This window comes from Bombina bombina, chromosome 6 (assembly GCF_027579735.1).
Source record: "Bombina bombina isolate aBomBom1 chromosome 6, aBomBom1.pri, whole genome shotgun sequence".
Classification (NCBI taxonomy): Eukaryota; Metazoa; Chordata; class Amphibia; order Anura; family Bombinatoridae; genus Bombina; species Bombina bombina.
This window is the reverse complement of record NC_069504.1, coordinates 525,788,176-525,809,716: the sequence shown is the minus strand read 5'-3', so window position 1 is coordinate 525,809,716 and position 21,541 is coordinate 525,788,176. Positions and strand designations below refer to the sequence as shown.

At 35.9% G+C, this 21,541-nt stretch overlaps 1 protein-coding gene across 1 annotated transcript in view; it reads right to left on the bottom strand.

Moving 5' to 3' along the window:
• The window catches only part of USP8 (ubiquitin specific peptidase 8), a 140,322-nt gene extending 136,703 nt beyond the window's left edge, over nucleotides 1-3,619 (bottom strand). The window contains 2 exon segments of the mRNA XM_053719328.1: nucleotides 2,664-2,841; nucleotides 3,485-3,619. Coding sequence (XP_053575303.1) covers nucleotides 2,664-2,767 — 104 coding nt within the window. The 5' untranslated portion in view covers nucleotides 2,768-2,841; nucleotides 3,485-3,619.
• Between the last annotated feature and the right edge of the window lie 17,922 nt (nucleotides 3,620-21,541).

The window sequence follows — 21,541 nt, the reverse complement described above, 5'->3', positions numbered from 1 at the left end:
ATTTCACAGAGATTCCCTGCTCTTCATACAAAACCTGCTGAACATTAATGAAAAGACTTTAAGCCTACACTAAGTTTTGCTCACATTAATTTTCTTCTGCTGTGACCTTATAACCCACTAACTTTTTACAACTTAGCATAGTTTGCCTTTAAATGCTATTGACACTACACATAGCCTATAAGTTTAACGTATATAATTGTGTCTTAAATCTTGGTGCCATACATTCTGTGTATCTCACTCCAAAGCTATAGCCTCCTCTATGTTGTGTTACATGATTTTCTTTCCATTAACCCTGTTATTCATGTAGGCTGGTCCTGCAAATATAATGCTCTTTTGTGTTATGTGGCTTTTCATGTCCCTGTTTTTTTTGTCATGTTAGAATGTTAATTATATTTATGGGGCAGCTTCAGGCATCTTTAGCTTTTGTACCTATGACACCAACTGTTAGAATAGGGGGTGCAGATTATTATATGTTGTTGGGGATATATCGCGCAGCCTGTTTCTCAATATCATCATTTTGGTAATCAGCATAACTCAACCAATATAAATAATTTTGTGCCTTAGGAGTAGTGCTTACCCTATATTATATGTTATCTTAGCTAAGGGACCCAAAATATAGCTCTTGAGAAATTTTACCATACCATCTAGCCTCATGGGTCTTTACACTATTAATTTAGCCTTTCCCTTTCCTTGCACAGCAGTAGGGATATCTAGAGCTGTAGCTGTATCCCCTGTCAACAGGATTCATGCTACTACCACCTATTTATTGTATAACCAGGGGTTGCACCATGTTTACCGTATTTTCCTTATAGCCAACCCTTGCAGCAAGATATTTTGTTGGGTCTATAACGCGCAGATCGTTTTCTCAGTATCACCACCTAGTCAACAAATTTCACTCATTTTATGTCTCAAAAAAAAAAAAAGTGTATACCTCATCTTATACGCTAACTTAGTAAAGGAACCCAAACATAGCTCTAGAGAAATCCTAGCATGTCATTAGCCTCTAAGGTCCATACGCTTTTAATGTAGCCCTCCCTTTTCACTCATACATCAGTTGGGATCTCCAGAGTTGCAGCTATGTCTCCTGATTTATATTTCTACCAATTATTTGCTGTATAATAAGTGTTTGCACCTTGTTACTGTGTCTTCCATATAGCTACTAGTTAAAGCATAATAAAAATGTGGGGTGAATGTAATGGGACCCATAAGTGGTCACTGGTCTCTCCTATTCTAGTTAGCCTTCTGTAGCTCATTATGTATGTATAATATACTCTGTCATTGGTATTCCTTGAAAATGATTGTGCTTTGCTTTACTGTTTTGCTTGTTTGCCCAAACTTTCCCTCAATAAAAAAATATATATAATTAAATTAACCAAAAAACAAAATTGCAACTTAGCTTTATTACTTGCATATAACCACTGAACTGGTAACAGCAATCATAGCTAATAAATAATGCATCAAAAGTAACAAATAGTATGAGATACTTCATAAATGATGAGCATATGCTTTTTTTTTTTTTTACAGTACGTAAAGTACTATAAAAGTACTTTTACAGTATGCAGTCCCTTAAAAAAAAAAAATTAAGAAAAAGAATGAAGTCTCTAAAAACGACATGCTCTATCCGAGTCATGAAAGTTTAAAATTTGACTTTCATGCACTTTTAAAATGGATATAAGTTGCTGATCTCAAATACAAAAAAAAACAAAAAAAAATAAAAGCCTGCACTTTTAAATGCAGTTCTATATAATCAAGGCTTAAAGCAAATTTAGTTATAGCTGCATGCCAAGGAACATTAATGATTGTTCTAATGTATATATAATTTCACATATAACTACGCCGCCAAAAACTAATGCATGGTATTTTTTGTTTTTTTTGGACAAATACTTTAGCATTAAGTATACCAAGTAAGGAAAATTGTTTTTATAAAAAGAATAAACAATATTACCTCTTATTTACAATGCATATTATACTGTATGCGACCATATGTTAACTTGACAACATGATATTGCTGTCACCAACAATGGTCAAATCTCAAACTGGATGCTCTCTACATGGAGAAAAAAAAAAAAAAGAAGATATTGGTGATATCATTTTTTTTTTTTTAACAAGACTTGCTTTTATGGTAAATGCCTTCTATATAAATAAAAAAGTATGAAACAGCCAAACTTTTTAAGGAGCATCTTGTATTTTAATTTATTTTGCCCTTAGATTTTATTCAGGGTTTACAAAAGATTGCTGTTTAGGTCAATTATCCAAAAATGTTGATGTCTTAGACAATGTTTTATATTGAACTGATAAATAAGTAAAGTGAGAAGTTTGAAATGGCAGTAGTGGTAATAGAACACAAGACATCAATTTGAATAATTACTAAAATATAGGGGGGGGGTCACCAGCATCCACATAACACAAGCCAGGGCATTCCAATGTAATGTGATGAAAATAAAACTGTATCATTCTAATCTGAAAACTGTAAAACAATTCTGAGCAGTTCGCCCAATAACCCAAAAGCTAAACCATTGTATTGCATATATTTTAACGATTTCACAAGATGAAAAAAAGAAAAAAGAAAAGTTCAACAGAAAAACATGTTAAGTGCTTCCTCATGAGAAAGTAACCTTTATTTTCCCCTGAGTATATTATGCAATATATTTAAAGCAGTATACCTCTTTGTGCTAGTCTTGTCAGGCTTGATTTCTGCTTTTTTCTTCAGGTCTGACAATGAATGGGAAAGGTAAAGTTCCTTGGGTAAAGCTGATACAGTTGGCATCCTGGATTAAATATTTCACGACTTCACAGCAATAAATGATATATCCTCTTATTTTCTTTGGTGCCAATTTAATCCTTTAATAAAATAAAATATACAACTGAGATTGAAAACAAAAGAACACACACAAAATGTTTCCAGTTGAAAACACACTATTATTAAAAGGAAAGGAAAGTCAAAATTAAAATTGCATGTCATTTTAAGACACTTTAAAATCACTTCTAATTTTAAATTTACTTTGTTCTTTTGGTATCCATTGTTGAAAAATAATAAGTACATATCCTTCACTAGTGGGAGCAAGCTGGTGACTGGTGCCTGCACACATTTGCCTTGTGATTGGCTGACTAGATGGGTTCAGCTAGCTCTCAGTAGTGCAGAGTAGTTCCTTCAGCAAAGGTTATCAAGGGAATGAAGCAAATTTGATAATAGCAGTAAACTGTAAAGTTGTTAAAAATTGTATGTTCTATCTAAACCCTAAAATAAAAAAATAGGTTTCACGTCCCTTTAAGTACGCTCACACAGACAAGTACAGCACAATGTGCATAACATACATATACAACGCACAATAATAATCCTATAATAATAATAATATTGTGTAGGACGTTTGCTTTTGGGTAAGTTAATACAGTTATGTCATTATAGAGCAGAGCATCTGCGCTAATTCCGAGAATTCCTGGATCGCATGTGCTTACTATTACATTATATGGAGCTCACACTTACTGAGATCATGCCTTCCTGCTCCCTTGCCGGGGATCCCGGACTCCCATACACATAGACAGGGAGCAGTGACAGGTCCCGATCACTCTGGCACATCAAAATGGCTATGGTTTGTTTTCCTTGCAGTGCATGTAATCGGCGAACGCGATGACGTCACCGTGTCACGCGCCCGGAAGTGAGTGCTGCTGAGGTCTGGAGCAGCTAAGTGACCATGCCTTTTTTCAGTTATTGCAGTCTGCTATAACTGCCTATACACCAATATACTTCCTTTTTAATAGATAGGCTCCATTTATTGTATGCAGAGTTTTGTCTGCCAGCTAGGTCTTTTTAATAAGCAAGACACTTCTACATGTTATGTCATGCTTTTTGTGTGTGTGTTTTATTTTCATGTGTTATCAAATATAAAAGCCATAGACGTAAAATTAAATTTCCATGATTATTATCAACCTTTTTTTGAAGAGTACGAGCAAATTCTGCATTACTACATTTGCATAATTAATACAGAGCATACAAATAATAATAATAAAAACTATCTGCTATCAAAATTACCTCTTATTGTTAAAGCTTACTGAAACCTTAAAGGGACACTGTACCCAAAAAAATTATTTCGTGATTCAGATTGAGCATGCAATTTTAAGCAACTTTCTAATTTACTCCTATTATCAATTTTTATTCGTTCTCTTGCTATCATTATTTGAAAAAGAAGGCATCTAAGCTTTTTTTTGGTTTCAGTACTCTGGACAGCAAGTTTTTATTGGTGGATTAATTTATCCACCAATCAGCAAGGACAACCCAGGTTGTTCACCAAAAATGGGCCGGCATCTAAACTTACATTCTTGCATTTCAAATAAAGATACCAAGAGAATGAAGACAATTTGATAATAGGAGTAAATTAGAAAGTTGGTTAAAATTTCATGCTCAATCTGAATCACAAAAGAATTTTTTTGGTTACAGTGTCCCTTTAATCTATGCTGAGCACAATAGGCTCCAATTATTAAGCAGGGGAAGCTTTGGACCAGTGCAAGCTTGCTTATCTTATTCACCACATCAGAAGTGGCAGAGTTAAAACACCAAAATGCATTAGTTCAGGGTGATTGACAGGCCCTGTGCTCCCATTAAAGCATGGAACTGCTCTGTGAAAGATTTTTCTTGTGCAATTATAATTGCTTATTGCAATTGCAAAGACTAGTGGACAAGCTCCCTACCTGGGAACATGGTCCGTCTGTCTACTGTTAAATGGGGCCCTACATGTAGAACATTTTTACAAGCAAATACAACCCATCTCTTCACTCACATATTCTTCCTTTGAGAGTCACATGATTTGCTTGTTCTCTACCCTTTCTATTTATGTGTTGAGGTCATATATTGCCCCCCCCCCCCCGCTCTCCAATGCTTTCTTGATCATTTTGCTGCCTTGCTATACAATAAAATCGATTTGTATATCTGACCATGGCATTACCATCCCCCTTTTTTGCAATGGCGCTCTATGCGTTGGCACAGTGGGTTGGAACTGTGGACAGACTAAACAACCTTGACAGTAGGTTTGAACATCCTTTAACATATGCGGCCAAAAAGCGTAGTCATGCAATATTTCTTATGTTAATTTGGCACCACGACGACCAGATGTGGGAGCATCATGGGCATGTTGGAGCATGAGACCTCTGAACTGGGTAGGTACAATCTATTGTTGGATACCTGTTTTGGAAGTCCTAATTAACAAACCATCCTGTAATTTAAATTGTGATTTGGATTTCATTAAGATTCTAAGATCTTTCTTACCATACAGTCATCTTTTTGAGATGGGGTTGTTTTCAGGGTTTTCCATATGTTTATAGAAAATACCTATGATGGGGTCTTCTTTTTGACTAGTGATCAGGTCCTTACTAGGAGAGTCCTTACTCCATTGTACCAGGTTAGGCTAATTTGTTGTTTAGCCTGATTTCTGGTAATGGCCTCAACCTGAATTGCACCCATTAAGTGGTCAATATTGAGGAGTTCTCCAGTTATGGCTCCTTGTTTGGCCAATGAATTTGCAAGATCATTTTATTCCTTATCAGGACCTTGAATTCTGGAATGACCCTTGGTCTTTTTCCAGTGTATGGTTAACCCATTGGAAATCACAAATTTATCAATTTCACAGAACAACTTACAATGCTTGATTGGTTTGTTGTTAGTTTTCTGCATGCTATTTCTTTTCCAGGTTGACAGGTATTCAACAAAACTGTCTCACACATAATTTGAGTCAGTAATGATCACAATTTCATGAATACCTTGTTCAATGGCCATCTCAATGATTTTTAGAACATCAGTTAGTTCTGAAACTTGACAGGATCTTGGTCCAATGTTGAATCCTACAGAAATATTTGGGAATCCATTTGCCCAAGCTATACCAATGCCAGCGACACTAATCTGCGCTCATTATCAATAGTGGCATGGTAAGAACACTTATCAACATATACCCAAGGTAATGTTTGATACTGGTCCTCATTTTATATTTTATATGGGGAAAGCAATTGTTCCTCCAGGAAATCATCTTCTAATAAATCTTCCCCATGATCTTAAGCAGTACAGTCATGGAGCTCAGCAAGCCCCTATGCAACTGTATTCTTTTTGTTTTGCTTATAGCGAATTTCTAAAGGCCAGCCTTGTAAGGAAAGAGTCCAAGTTGTTATGCGGCTATTGGACAGGTTCTCATCTCTTATTTTCTCACTTTGAAAATATAGCAAAGGCTGGTGGGCTGTTTCTACAATCATTTTCTTGCCCTGTATATAGTTGCGGAATACAGTAGATAAGAGGGCTTTTTCGCAATCATTAAATTTTATTTCCACTGGGGATAAAGTTTTGCTCGCATAAGCAATGACTTTGCTTAAATTATCATGTTTTTGATATAAAACAGCACTCATGCTTACATCAGTGTAGCCTATTTCTAAGTAGAAAGGTTTACCACCTTCAGAGTAAGCTAAACAAGGTGCTTAAGTGAGTTTCCTCTTCAGCCCTCTTATGGCTGTCTCTTGAGTCTCACTCTAGTGCCATACTACATCCTTCTTTAGAAGATGTAGCAGTGGTTTAGCTGATTCTGCATAATTGTCAATAAATTTGCGAGAATAATTTGTCATACCAAGGAATGGTCTTAATTCCTTTAAGTTAGTTGAGTTCTTGGAATTTATTACGGCTTCAACCTTTTTCTTCTGAGGATTTAACCCTTCAGAAGTAACTTCATGTTCCAGAAAGTTGACACAAGTACGGCACCATTGAACTTTTTGTAGGGATAATTTGACACCTGCCCTTTTAAGTTGGCTGAGGACATGTTTAAGTTCTGTGATGTGTTTTTCAAAGTCTGTGCTTTTGATTAAAACATCATCAACATAGCATAACGTACCCATTTCCAGTGCATCAGGCATAGCCTTATGCATGAATACAGAAAACTCATGTCCTGAATTTATGTATCCAAACCGAAGTCTTTGGAATGCATATTGGACCTTCTGGAAGTAAAAATCTAGCTTATACTGGTCTTCCTCATGTACCTTTATGGTCCAATATCCCTGTACACAATCAATGGCAGGGAATATATTAGATCCCTGCATCTGCGCTAGGCACTGGTCAATGTATGGCACAGGCCAGCCAGACATGTACACCCATTTGTTTAGCTGTCTTAATTCAGCACACAAATGCCATTGTCCATTGGGCTTAAGAATACCTAGAATAGGATTATTATAAGAGCTATGCACCTGTCTGATGATACACCTTTCTTCCAAGTTTCTTAAGATTTCTGTAAGTGAATCATATGAGGCCAAAGGAAGTCTGTATTGTTTAACAAATACAGGTGGTGCATTGGGATCCATTTGGATTCTTGCAATGTGTAAGTCTGTAGTCCCACAGTCATACGAATCCCTAGCAAAAATATCCTTGTACTCCATCAGTTTTTCATAGCAGTTAGCGTTCATCATCACTGGAACAGTCATTAGCTAAGGAGATTTGCTCTTCGACTATTTGTTGAAACCCTGGTAAGATTTCAGGCTGTCCTATCTCATAGGCTTCTTCAAGCCTAGATGTGATTATAATTTACATTACCCCCATGACTCTGGATATTGGGGTATTCTTGTTCTTTGATCGGCTGATCAAATACCAGGGAGGTTTCTTCAATTTTACAGATGCCTTCCTCTGAGCTGAAAGGGTAAATAGACCGAATTGTAAATAATCCATCTTGCATGGATGCAAAGGATTGTTCTATTAACTGTTCTTTAGTTAAGTACCTTTTATATATGAGCCCAATTACATTAATCTGGAATCCAAAAGTATAATAACTGGATTCCAGAGCAAATCATACAGTAGTTCCCTTGAATAAGGTGATATCCTGTGGGGTCATGTTATGCACAATAACATGTATTGGAATAGTTCTAATATTTACCATAGGCGTATGGGTCATTGTTATACCCATATTTTGCATTCTCTGGGGGATGCAAATTAGTGCTTCAGAAGTTTTTAACTTCTGAACCCTTTTTACCTGTAAAGGTAAGAGAAATTTATCAGCCCCAGCAGGAATTACAATATCATTAATCACCTGCATATTCACAGCATATGGCATTTGCTGGTTTGATTTTAGGGCTGCATTTTCATCCTGAAATACTTCAGAGTCCCCTTTTAACCTGTAAAAGTTAATCAAATCTATTTGTATGGCATATCTATGCAATAGATCATTGCCAATATATATTTGATTATGGGGATTATTCAAAACTAAAAACAGGCGTTTCGCTGATTTATTACCTATGGAAATAGATAACAATGCTATAGCTTTCAGTGTTATCATCTAGGTCATGGACCCAGTGATCTTGGGGAGAAAGATAATTAATTACTTTAGGTTCAGCTATCTGCTCCAATAAGCCTTCGCTTATATAGCTAGCTTCTGTAATTCTTGTGGGATATTCCACTATTAGACCAAACTTGGTCAGTAGTCTGGTCAAGTGGAATGATAGGAAATATCCCAGAGCAGAGAGAGAGTTTGTAAAATGAGGTAAGCAGTACTCACAGCAGGCAGGGCAGTACTCAGCGGCAACAGGAAGGTAATCCAGATGTATGGCAGTTCAGGGGTAAACCAATAGAATGGTCAGACTGGCAGAGTTCAGCAACACAGTAGCAATCCAGTAGTTCAGGGGTTAAGCAAGCAAAATAGTCAAACAAGCAGAGTTCAGTATCAGTATAGCAATCCAGTAGTTCAGGGGTTAAGGCAAGCAGAGTTCATTATCAGTATAGCAATCCAGTAGTTCAGGGGTTAAGGCAAGCAGAGTAGTCAAACAAGCAGAGTTCAGTATTAGTATAGCAATCCAGTAGTTCAGGGGTTAAGGCAAGCAGAGTAGTCAAACAGGCAGAGTTCATCAACAGAGTATCAATATAGCAATCAAGTAAACAGAAATACAGCACCCAGGAGAACACAAAGTAACACCTATACTTGGACACAGGTGAGAGAGACTGAGGCACTTACATAGGGAAAACAGGGCAGGCGGTGATGATGTCATCACCGTGCTGCAGTTACACTGCCCATCCCTAGCAACAGGAGGACTGCCTGCGTCTGTGGCAACGGCCACAGCAGAGCGGAGGAGCAGTGTGACAGCTTCCTGTTTTAAGTTTAATTTAGCATACTTGGTTTTTCCCAGGTCATGCACTTGCATAGGGATAAATAAATCATCCTTAATTTTCTCAATTTCTGCAAGGAATTGATAGTGATCGCCCCCTTTAGGGAATTTAGGATCTCCTTTGTGTAGAGATATGGTTAATATATTGCCATCTAGGGAAATATTGGCTATTTTCCCAGGCGAAAATGTAATGGTATAACCACGTAGAGGTGTCTGATCATCTATTTGTAGGACAGTTATTTCACGTGCAGAGTTATTCCTGAAATGAATTTCGACAGCATTTGGCTTCTCTTCCACCACATGACAGTTATGTCTGGTGTGAGGTATCAAAACAACAGGGTAGGTATAAGATACAACGCTCAAATCTCAAATGCTATTCCCAAAAGGTAAGTGCACCTCCTAACATCAAACCAAAATAGACAAAGAACAAGGGGATATGGGAACGCGCTGTAAAAAACAGCATATGAGAGGTAAAGAACTATATAAGGAATGTGGATTACACAAGAGTATAATAAAAAAGTTTATAATTGTATTACAATAAGCGATGCCGGCATCTGATACAAAGTAAAATAGTACAATTAAAATAGGATAAGAATCAACATAAATTGTAAAACATCAGTGTGTAGTGCTGTAAGTAACTGAAAAAAATAATGATAATATGTTGCAAAATAACACAATGTTAAAATTGAAACAGAGTCAATGTTACCGTCCTTTCACAATCAGGCCAGTGATTAGAGTGTCTGATCCAGCTGTTTATATGAATGCAGGTATAACTTGGATGATTCCCTCTGCGTTGTTTATAAAACAGTGAAAAGCTTGCAGAATCTTCTGGCTTGTATCCAATGACTGTGAGTTAAATTTCAAAGACACATTCACAGCCGTATTTGCGGGATGTCCCGTGCTGTGGGCCGGTTCCGGTCAGGAGGTCAAAGTGCAGGAGTAATGATAAGCAACGACAGACTTCGTTTCTGTGAAGTTAAAATTAATCAGACTGCTTTTAACAAATGTGGGTCATGGGTGGGAATTACGCATATAGAGTCAATTCATATATTAAAGAGGCTCAATGCACCGCACCTACCGCATATGTAAGTCAAGCAGTTGTATTGCAAGTAAAGTTTGTAACAGCGTCCATATTATTCAGATTCCAGTGCTGGACAGAAGAAAGTAGATCATGGGTATGATGGTATTTCCAAGAAAAAACAACTCTGTGCATTAGAGTTGGTCTCAACCACCTTACCTACTACTTAATTTCACAAGTTATGAGCAAATTTCTACGGGTTTCAGCCTAGTCAGGCCTTTATCATCTTTTCTACGCGTTTCAGCCTAGTCAGGCCTTTATCATCTTGATAAAGGCCTGACTAGACTGAAACGCGTAGAAATTTGCTCATAACTTGTGAAATTAAGTAGTAGGTAAGGTGGTTGAGACCAACTCTAATGCACAGAGTTGTTTTTTCTTGGAAATACCATCATACCCATGATCTACTTTCTTCTGTCCAGCACTGGAATCTGAATAATATGGACGCTGTTACAAACTTTACTTGCAATACAACTGCTTGACTTACATATGCGGTAGGTACGGTGCATTGAGCCTCTTTAATATATGAATTGACTCTATATGCGTAATTCCCACCCATGACCCACATTTGTTAAAAGCAGTCTGATTAATTTTAACTTCAAAAAAACGAAGTCTGTCGTTGCTTATCATTACTCCTGCACTTTGACCTCCTGACCGGAACCGGCCCACAGCACGGAACATCCCGCAAATACGGCTGTGAATGTGTCTTTGAAATTTAACTCACAGTCATTGGATACAAGCCAGAAGATTCTACAAGCTTTTCGCTGTTTTATAAACAACGCAGAGGGAATCATCCAAGTTATACCTGCATTCATATAAACAGCTGGATCAGACACTCTAATCACTGGCCTGATTGTGAAAGGACGGTAACATTGACTCTGTTTCAATTTTAACATTGTGTTATTTTGCAACATATTATCATTATTTTTTTTCAGTTACTTACAGCACTACACACTGATGTTTTACAATTTATGTTGATTCTTATCCTATTTTAATTGTACTATTTTACTTTGTATCAGATGCCGGCATCGCTTATTGTAATACAATTATAAACTTTTTTATTATACTCTTGTGTAATCCACATTCCTTATATAGTTCTTTACCTCTCATATGCTGTTTTTTACAGCGCGTTACCATATCCCCTTGTTCTGGTGTGAGGTATGCTGGACCGCTCATAATTAATAGGTCTTTTAACTTGTGACCAAATAATATTATTTATGCAGTCAATTACGGTACTTAATCACTTAAGAAGATCAATGCCAATTATTAAACGATCATTTGGCAGATTCACTATAATGACAGGGTATCTTATTACCCTGTTTCCCAGCTTTAGTTTTAACCATGCAGTGCTCTAGACTTTGAGAGAGTCACCCCCAACACCTATTAATGAACCATAAAATTCCCTGAGTTTAGGCTTGTGGGGCGTTAGCTCATTTAGCTGTGTGTAGTACCTGTGGGATAAAATAGTTGCCTGAGATCCAGTATCAGTTAATCCTATGATAGGGTTGGTAACTGAATCCTGGAGCTCAGCTGATACATAATATCTCCCTGCAGTTTCTACCATTTCACACATACAATTAGCATGTTTACTCATTTGTGGGCTTCGCCACGAGTTACCTGAATCAGCCACGTTACCTGATACGGCATAATCCTTACCCACTGTCTCCTCTGTAACAGGGATAACGGGTTTCCTCCGTATTGCGTCTCAGTCAGGGCTCCCTTCTCCAGGTGAGGATTGCTCTGCAAGTCCACCTGTGGGAATAAGGTTTAGGGACATCTGCAAAAGAGGAGAGTTATTAGTACTTCCAGGCTGAGGACACCTGTCGTCACAGTCAGGCCTTCCGTTCCTGGGCTGTAGGGAGAGAATTTGATTAGTATCATTATTAACATTCATTATCCCATTTGGTACTTCTCTCCCCCAAGATAATATTTGAGTATTTATGCTTGTGCCTGTGGCTTATTGTTATCAAGAGCTTGACTCATATTATCAAACTGTTCACATAATTGATTTAACTGCGTACTAAGTTGACCCACTTGATTATATAAGCTATTTCTAACCATGGGCCGGTTTTTTGATGCCCAGGGTATTGATTCCTGGATCCCTGGTATCCCTCAGAATCATAGCTATTTTGTCTATCTTGACACGGTGGTCTTTGGGGTTCAACTTGTCTGGCGTTAATATCCTGGGGTGCACTAGTTATTTGGGGTGTCTGGTTACCCTGAGAGTATCTGTGCCACTTATGGTATCTACTTCTATGGGGATATCTATTACCTTGTGGGTATTCGTCTCTTTGGGGATATCTATTTATTTGGGTTTGCCCCCCATTTTGAGTCTATTCCCTCCTATAAGCTTGCGGAATCTGCGCCTTGGTGGGGAAGGAGCAGACTCAAAACTTTGTGGGGAAAGCCGGTTTCCTCTGGCCACTTCCGCATAAGTTTTCTTTTTGGATTCAAAATTGAGGGGGCTAGGTGACACCCTAGTTTCAGCCACTACTTTAGGGTTGGGCCTTTGTTCTCTTTTAACCCCTTGTTCACTGGACTACTGAATGGAGGATAATTTTATACTCTCTCTGATCAGAGAGAGGGTAATGCTTCATAAAATAAATTTACAAATTCTGAGCTTTCAAATTTGGGATTGTTTTCGGCCATACTGTAAGCACCTTTTAGTGTAGAAAGGAATTTAATTGGGCTTTGATTTGTGCCACATTTCAAACCGTATACAGCTGCATTAGCAGCGGTGGTGTTACGATACTGCCCGAACTCCCTTTTGCACTGTTGTTTTACTTCACTCCAAGTATGAATATTCATATCTTTCAGTGAAATAAAAAAACTTACAATATTTAACTTCAAATACCCATGGCAGAAATTCAATTTTAGACTGCTCACTATGAACATTTTAGTATAGCTAAAACATTTTTATAGGCCTCTAAGTGGTTGATTATAGAAATGGTCCCCCTTTTTGAGAATACAGGTACTGCACTGTTTAAGAATTTAATTATCTTATGGGTGTCATACACTTTATTAGGTACATCTTGGGTTCTCCTAGGGACCTTATTATTAGGGCTGGAGCACCCCCTATCTGTCCTATTTTTACTATGGGGCGATTCCTTATGTGTATTATTATTATATGGGCTATCGCTGGAGCACCCCCTATCTGTCCTATTTTTACTATGAGGAAATCCCTTATGTGTATTATTATTATATGGGGTATCTGGGTAGCTGGCTCCTCCCTTTGACTCACTATAATAACTGTCTTCCGCCTCTGAAGTGTAGAAATTCCCTGAATTTAAAACATTAGGTGACTGCCTCTTTGGGAAGTTTATTTCTGAGCCAATCAAGGGTCCTATGTATAAATTCTTCCCTAAATGCTTTGAAGTTCACCTCTCATAAATTCGTTTAGGGTTTTCATAATTTCTGTATTATTTTCATCACTAATGGAGGGGGGTTTATTATTGCTGATTTGCTCATTTAAACTTTTTATTTTAGCGATAAATTTTTGGTTATGTTCAAAATTATGTTTTGTTTAAGTGTGACGATTTAATTAAATTTATTTCTAAATTTTCTCCAAATATGCATGAGGAGCGAATTTCATCTCTTAGCTGCTGTAATTTCCATTCCTTTTCTATCGTGATGTACGTGGATAGTTTATCATTAATGCATATTATCAGAGGCCATGATTTGAGTATTAGCTCATCCCGTTTTTTAGCATTCTTGCATTGATTAATTTTTAATAATTCTTGGAATAATTTACTTGTTTCGTTCCACATTCTATTATCAATAGCAATATTTTTGGCCTTATTGGTAAGCATATCAACATCAATATACTCGTCTAAATCACCTGAAATATTAATTCTATTTTTTTATGTGGCCGATAGTGTCCATTCTAAGGGAGTCTGCCTTTGTAAGGGGTAATCTTGGGGAACATATTTCAGTGCTGTGTACACAGTAATATTTCAGTAGTGAAATTATGTTTATTGGATTGACAGAAAATGTGCAATATGCATCAAAAGGAAATTAGACAGGTGCATAAATGTTGGCACCCCAACAGAAATATCGCAAAAATATTTAGTAGAGCCTACTTTAGCAGAAATAACAGCCAATAGACGCTCCCTATAGCCTGTAATGAGTGTCTGGGTTCTGGATGAAGGTATTTTGGACCATTCCTCCTTGCAAAACATCTCCAGTTCAGTTAGGTTTGATGGTTGACGAGCATGGACAGCCTGCTTCAAATCACCCTACAGATTTTCAATGATATTCAGGTCTGGAGACTGGGATGGCTATTCCAGAACATTGTACTTGTTCCTCTGCATAAATGCCAGAGTAGATTTTGAGCAGTGTTTTGGGTCGTTGTCTTGTTGAAATATCCAGCTCCGGCGTAACTTTAACTTTGTGACTGATTCCTCAACATTATTCTCAAGTATCTGCTGATATTGAGTGGAATCCATGCAACCCTCAACTTTAACAAGATTCTCTGTACCGGCATTAGCCCCACAGCATGATGTAACATCCACCAAATTTTACTGTGGCTAGCAAGTGTTTGTCTTGGAACACTGTGTTCTTTTGCCACCATGCACAACGCCCCTTGTTATGACCAAATAACTCAATCTTTGTTTCATCAGTCCACAGCACCTTCTTCCAAAATGAAGCTGGCTTGTCCAAATGTGCGTTTGCATACCTCAAGCGACTCTGTTTGTGGAGTGTGTGCTGAAAAGGCTTTTTCCACATCACTCTGAATTGTTGGACGATGCACAATGACACCATCTGCAGCAAGATGATGTTGGAGGTGGTCTGTGGGCTGTTTTTGACCGTTCTAACCATCCTTTGCCTCTCTGATATTTTACTTCTGGCCTTAACAAGAACTGTGCCTGTGGTCTTCCATTTCCTCACTATGTTCCTCACAGTGGACACTGACATCTTAAATCTCTGCAATAGCTTTTTGTAGCCTTCCCCTAAACCATAATGTTGAACAATCTTTGTTTTCAGGTCATTTGAGAGTTGTTTTGAGGCCCGCATGTTGCCACTCTTCAGAGGAGAGTCAAAGAGAACAACAACTTGCAATTGGCCACCTTAAATACCTTTTCTCATGATTGGATGCACCTGTCTATGAAGTTCAAGGCTTAATGGGCTCACCAAACCAATTGTGTGTTCCAATTAATCAGTACTAGGTAGTTACAGGTATTCAAATCAACAAAATGACAAGGGTGCCTAAATGTATGCACCTGTCTAATTTCGTTTTGATGCATATTGCACATTTTCTGTTAATCCAATAAACCTCATTTCACTACTGAAATTATTTATAAATGAAAATCATGGGAATTGTCAGGGGTGCCTAAACTTTTGCATACGACTGTATGTCTATTATCCCATGAATGGACGAAACACTTCTATAAATTAACCTTAACTTAGAATGAATTAAAGGTAGCTCAGTATTATAGACACAATATTTCTATAAATTAACCTCAACTCAAAATAAATCGCTTATTAAATATCACACAGGAATTATACTAGAATAATTTATAAGTAGCCAGAAAGTTTAATCAATTCAATATATATATATATAGCTTATTTAACAATGTTTGTATTCACCTATGTTCAAATCTCACAATGAAATCTTAACTTAACTCCCACAATCTAATGGAATTTACAGGGAAATATAATTTACTATTTTCAACCCAATATAATCTAATATACTTCACTTAAACCCAGAGATTGTTACACTACCAATTCAATATATACCAAGTAATCTAGCATGAAATAACTTCTTATTTAGCCACAATAAAACAAAATCTAAAATATATCACAATAACTACAAATAACTTATGACATTAAAATATCTAAATCCTTTCTTAATAATATTATTTAACACTAGTATACTTACTACCCTGGTCTAATTAATATTAAATATAAGAATAAGATACCTTTTTAATTCACATCTGCAGCTATACTATGCTATAATGAATTTCTTTGCTAAGGCCTATTTACTATATAAAAAAATTTAACCACACATACATTACCAGATAACCAAATTGAGAATTTCAGCTTCCAGATATTCTATTGGTCATACATAAAGGGATATTCCACTTATTTTGCCAGGGTACAGGTCACAGAGTATCTCTCTTGTCCACAGAGAGTGTTCTAGCCAGGAGTCAGAGAAAGTATAGGCCCAAAATGTGTGTATCTCTCTCTCTTACAAAGTAAGACTGTTCTCTCTTGCATAGAGTGAAAGCCTATGCCAATTATAAGCCACTCCTTCATTCTCTAATCTTTCCAATAGGATCTGGTTACGCCCATTGAGCCGGAGCTCACCTCTCAAAGGTTACTGGTAATGTTATTCAATTTCCTTAAATTGAATTTCTCTGGCTGTAATTCCCATATCGGACACCAGAGGGCAAAAGAAGCAGGAGTGTAGTTTAATTTTATATTTAAAATATTCTGGTTCTCAATTACAGGGATATTTATTTTTTATCAACTGTCTATTTAATACACTCATAATTATAGCTCCATAAACTATTTGGTCAATTTGATATGGTATTATTTAGTTTGGTTAAGCATGTGTATTTCAATACCAAACACGTGTATATTGACTTAGTATTAGACATATTTCTAATTGCATATCTGCTTACATATAATACACATACATTCAGTGTGTGTCTCAATACAATTCTACTTAATATTTTAAGAGATGTATGTAAAAGTCACATTTTTATGAGGGAACTTAAAAGGGATTTTAATTTAATACTTTCAGTATGATATTAATTAATATATCAGTTAATTTAATATACTGGTATATATTGCATTTCCCAATCATTTCCATATTCCATACGTGCTTGCACTTAGAATTCTGTTGGAATTATATTATGACAGATACTGTATATAGGAGCATTATAATTATTGATCACTCAATACAGATATTTCACTTCACCATTTCACGTCTCAACAATGTTTAAAATATGGACCCACATTTATGATTATTTTAATAGGATAACTTATTGAATATGCATTTTTTTCAAAACCTCATTTTCACTTCAGATTCTGAAAAACAAAAAACAAAAGTTGTTTTATTCTGACACAGTTAAAATTTTTAAATTCACCAATGCAGCTAACCAGTCAATACAGCAGACACTTATTTAATATAGGATAATATATATTTGTTATATACAATAGAGGCGTATTGTCTGGATTTTGTATATTTGAAGTCAGCATGGGGTAATTAACTCTTAGAGGATAAGAGCTATATTCCCTGAGATTCGTCTAGCTTCAAATACTGATCACTGCAGTCTGTCCCTGACATTGCAGGGGGTCGTTATCTAGGTATGGAGCTTGTAGGCAATTATTTTAATTGAGTTATTTAGGTATACATCAAAGTGAAATCTGCATTTGTCTGCTTTGAATTCTGATGTGTAATCAGCAAAGGGGGGTGGTATCACCTAATTTCTGACATCTGACTTGCAATACAAATGAATGTACCTAGCAATGGTCAGAGCATGTCCAAGTTTAATATTTAATATATAAATTAATTATTTTATCTTATCATATATATATATATAATATATTATCTAATGTCACTCAGCAATACCCTGACAGTACATGGTTTAAAAAATAAAATTACAATATCTAAATTGTGTTAAAGACACAGAGACAAATATTTTGCTTTAACTCTCTATTTATTGCTCTCTGCAGTTTAAAGAAATAACATAATAAAACATTAGTTAAATACACAAAGAGTATTGTATAATGTGAACAACAGTGTAATAAAATAAACTAAAAAAACATTTGAGAGATGCAGTAGAGATTAGCCAATAAGATCTCTTGTAGTGACCATTGTCAGTATATTTATGAAAATCTAAGTAGTGCTCTCCAAATAATATATCAGCTTATGGCAGGGTTATAACACAAAACAAATAATAATTATCCTTAAAAATAAAAACCCTTAACTAACATGCATCTACTAGAAACCATACAATTAATATAAATACCTGAATTCTTTTATTTAGTTAATATCCATGAACATATTGAAATATACTTGTAATACCAGAATATGAAACACTATTATACACGTTAAAAACAACTGTTAAGATATGCTATCCTTCTTACAAAACCCAGAAATATTTACCTTAAAAAATCAGCCTTATTTACAAATAGCCTTTCATTCAGTTAACACAATGGGGCTAAAACCTTTAAATTTTAACATCCAAGCAATACAATCCTAATACAATATTGATTTAAAACATCAGAACTTTCACAGATAAGTTACTTAGTCTACCAGATACAAATTTAAACAATAATACAATATACACTTCTGAATTATTATATATTTGCATAGATAAACAATTTAAGATTTGGATTAGTTTAACAATACATAGGCTATGAAATGCTAACTTGAAATATAAACTATTTCCTTAAATCTGCTTATTATAATTTAACTGTAGTGACTATGCATATAACTTATCTTACCAATAACCTTGTATACATTAGCAAATAAACCAATCGATGTCCAGTTTCCAATGTTTCTCAACAGATTCAATTTCACCTCAGAATTTCAAAATTAGGGATATTGCATATGGAGTCCAAGAGTAGCAGTGTGCTTTAATAATAACCACAGTAGTTATTCTTCCAGGATTAGCCAGCAGCCTCCTTCTCAGTCTCTATGCTTGAGGTTAAATCATCTGATTTCACCCCTCCCCTTTTTTGACCGTTATCTATCATTGGTGAGTATTGGAAACGCCCCACGGAAGCCTTGTCTCGGATTGGTTCTTTGCAACTGAACATGGATTGGTTCATTTGGGAATGTATGTTGTCAAGGAAATGTATCCTTGCAACATCCAATCATCTCATGGCTGCAATTCTCGCATCATAACACTGGGTGGCAGCAGACAGCACAGCAATACATGCAATATTTCTAGAAAGTATAAAAAAAAATATTTCTTTAAACTATGTAATAACTGTCATAATTTCTTGCATGAACCCCTCATAATATCAATAATAGATGAGGCAATTTTGTATCACCTCTCTGATCATTTTGATATCAAATATCATGTGCCCCAAGCATCATACCATATTAAAGCAATTTAATACTGTCAACTATTCTGAAATTTATGGCATTTATATATCTAATATGTTTTCAGAGCCGTATTTAAACTTTCATAACCATCTAGTATATAATCATATGTAACATGATTCAGGTATCCCATGCAGGCACTCCATCTGAAAAATAGAAAAATTATGTTATATATATGATTAGACCATGGGATTATTACAGTTTGAATCTATTTTACATATATCTATTAACTGCAGCAATTATTTATTTAATATAAAACGTACTATTTCAATATATATATTCATATATGGGCTATTTGAATCATTCCAAACATATATGAAGCTATTGGTATTATTTCCTTTGTAAAATGTATTTAATTTAATCTGTGTTATACAGGGGTTGTAAATGTTAATTCTTCAACCCACACTGCTTTCAGTAATTTTAAGTTCACACCATAGCATTTGTTTGTTGGCTAAGGCCTTCACTGCCCCACCCACATAGCATGGGGTCAATCCATGAGTAGTTGTAAAAGTCACAATACAACATATTTTCTGTTTAGCTAGCAATGCAGACGTGTATTTGATGTTTAGGAGCAATTAACACCTATGTGCATAACTGTTTCCCTATGATTTTGACCAGCTTCAAGAGCTTCAAGAGGGTATACCAGACACCTCATCCTTACTCATAGCATGGGGTACAGAGTTTTGCACTTCCTAATTAAGAAGCAAATGTTTCCCTTTTGTTTCTTGGGACATGCTGTCTGTAGTTCAGCCTGGAGATGTATATTCAATTTGTGGGGGTTTCTGAGTCAAATCCTGACATCAGAATTTAAACCTTATTCCAGTAATATCTGATAAAAATATGGTTTCATACATAAACACATTTCCCTGTCCTATTGACATACATATATATATATATATATATATAAATATGTATTTACCTGTGCCCTGACACCATATACAGTCCATAGTGATCCCAATCTCTCGTTCTTGTTTGATGTGAAACAGGAAGTAAAATTTAAGTCCACAGAATAAAACAAAGAATAAAAACCAGTAACAAAATGTATTGCAAAGTCTGATGCATAAACTGAGAAGAAACTTCTTAGAAAAACTTGGAAGGTGAATAAGGAGAGGAGGAGCAGGATCTGATGGTAGGTTTGTAGTAGGATGTTTTGATGGCTTGATCCTGATGAGGTGTTCTCAATAAGTAGGTGCTGGAATATAAAATAATCATTAATTTATTTAAAAAAAAAAAGAATAGAATGTCAAAGGATAGAGCAACACAAGGGGTAGAGTCAGAATAGCAGATTGGAAAATATGTGTCTCTGTGTCTTTAAAAAAAATCTAAATTATAGGGGGGGGGAAGCTTTTGGAAGGCTCATTTGGGTTCTTTTAAAGGGACAGTCAAGTCCAAAAAAAACTTTCATGTTTCAAATAGGGCATGTCATTTTAAACAACTTTCCAATTTACTTTTATCGCCAATTTTGCTTTGTTCTTTTGGTATTCTTAGTTGAAAGCTAGACCTAGGAAGGCACATATGATAATTTCTAAGCCCTTGAAGGCCGCCTCTAATCACATGCTTTTGTATTTGCTTTTCACAGCAGGGGAGAGCTAGTTCAGGTAAACCCTATAGATAACATTGTGAGCACGCCCGTGGATTGTGGCAGACACTGCACTAATTGGCTAAAATGAAAGTCAATAGATAATAAATAAAATGTCATGTGATCAGGGGTTTGTCAGAAGATGCCTAGATACAAGGTAATCACAGAGGTAAAAAGTATATTATTATAACTGTGTTGGTTATGCCAAACTGGGGAATGGGTAATAAAGGGATTATCTAGCTTTTAAAACAACAAAAATTCTGGTGTTGACTGTCCCTTTAAGAACTCTCACGAATTCTGGCAAAAAAAATTTAAAGGGCCATTATACACTCGTTTTTTCTTTGCATAAATGTTTTGTAGATGATCTATTTATAAAGCCTATAAAGTTTGTTTTTTTTAAATGTATAGTTTTGCTTATTTTTAAATAACATTGCTCTGATTTTCAGACTCCTAACCAAGCCCCAAAGTTTTATTTGAATACCGTCAGCTACCTTCTCCAGCTTGCTCCTGTTTGTGTAAAGGGTCTTTTCATATGCAAAAGAAGGGGGAGGGGGGGAGGGTCTTATTTCCAACTGCCTTTTCAACAGAGTTAAACTGGAAGCTTCTAAGTATGTTTTTAAACCATTTTATACTGGATTTTTATATCAGTATCTGTGCATCTTATTCTTTATAGTAGTGTCTATTACATGCAGTTATATGAAAATGAGTGTATACTGTC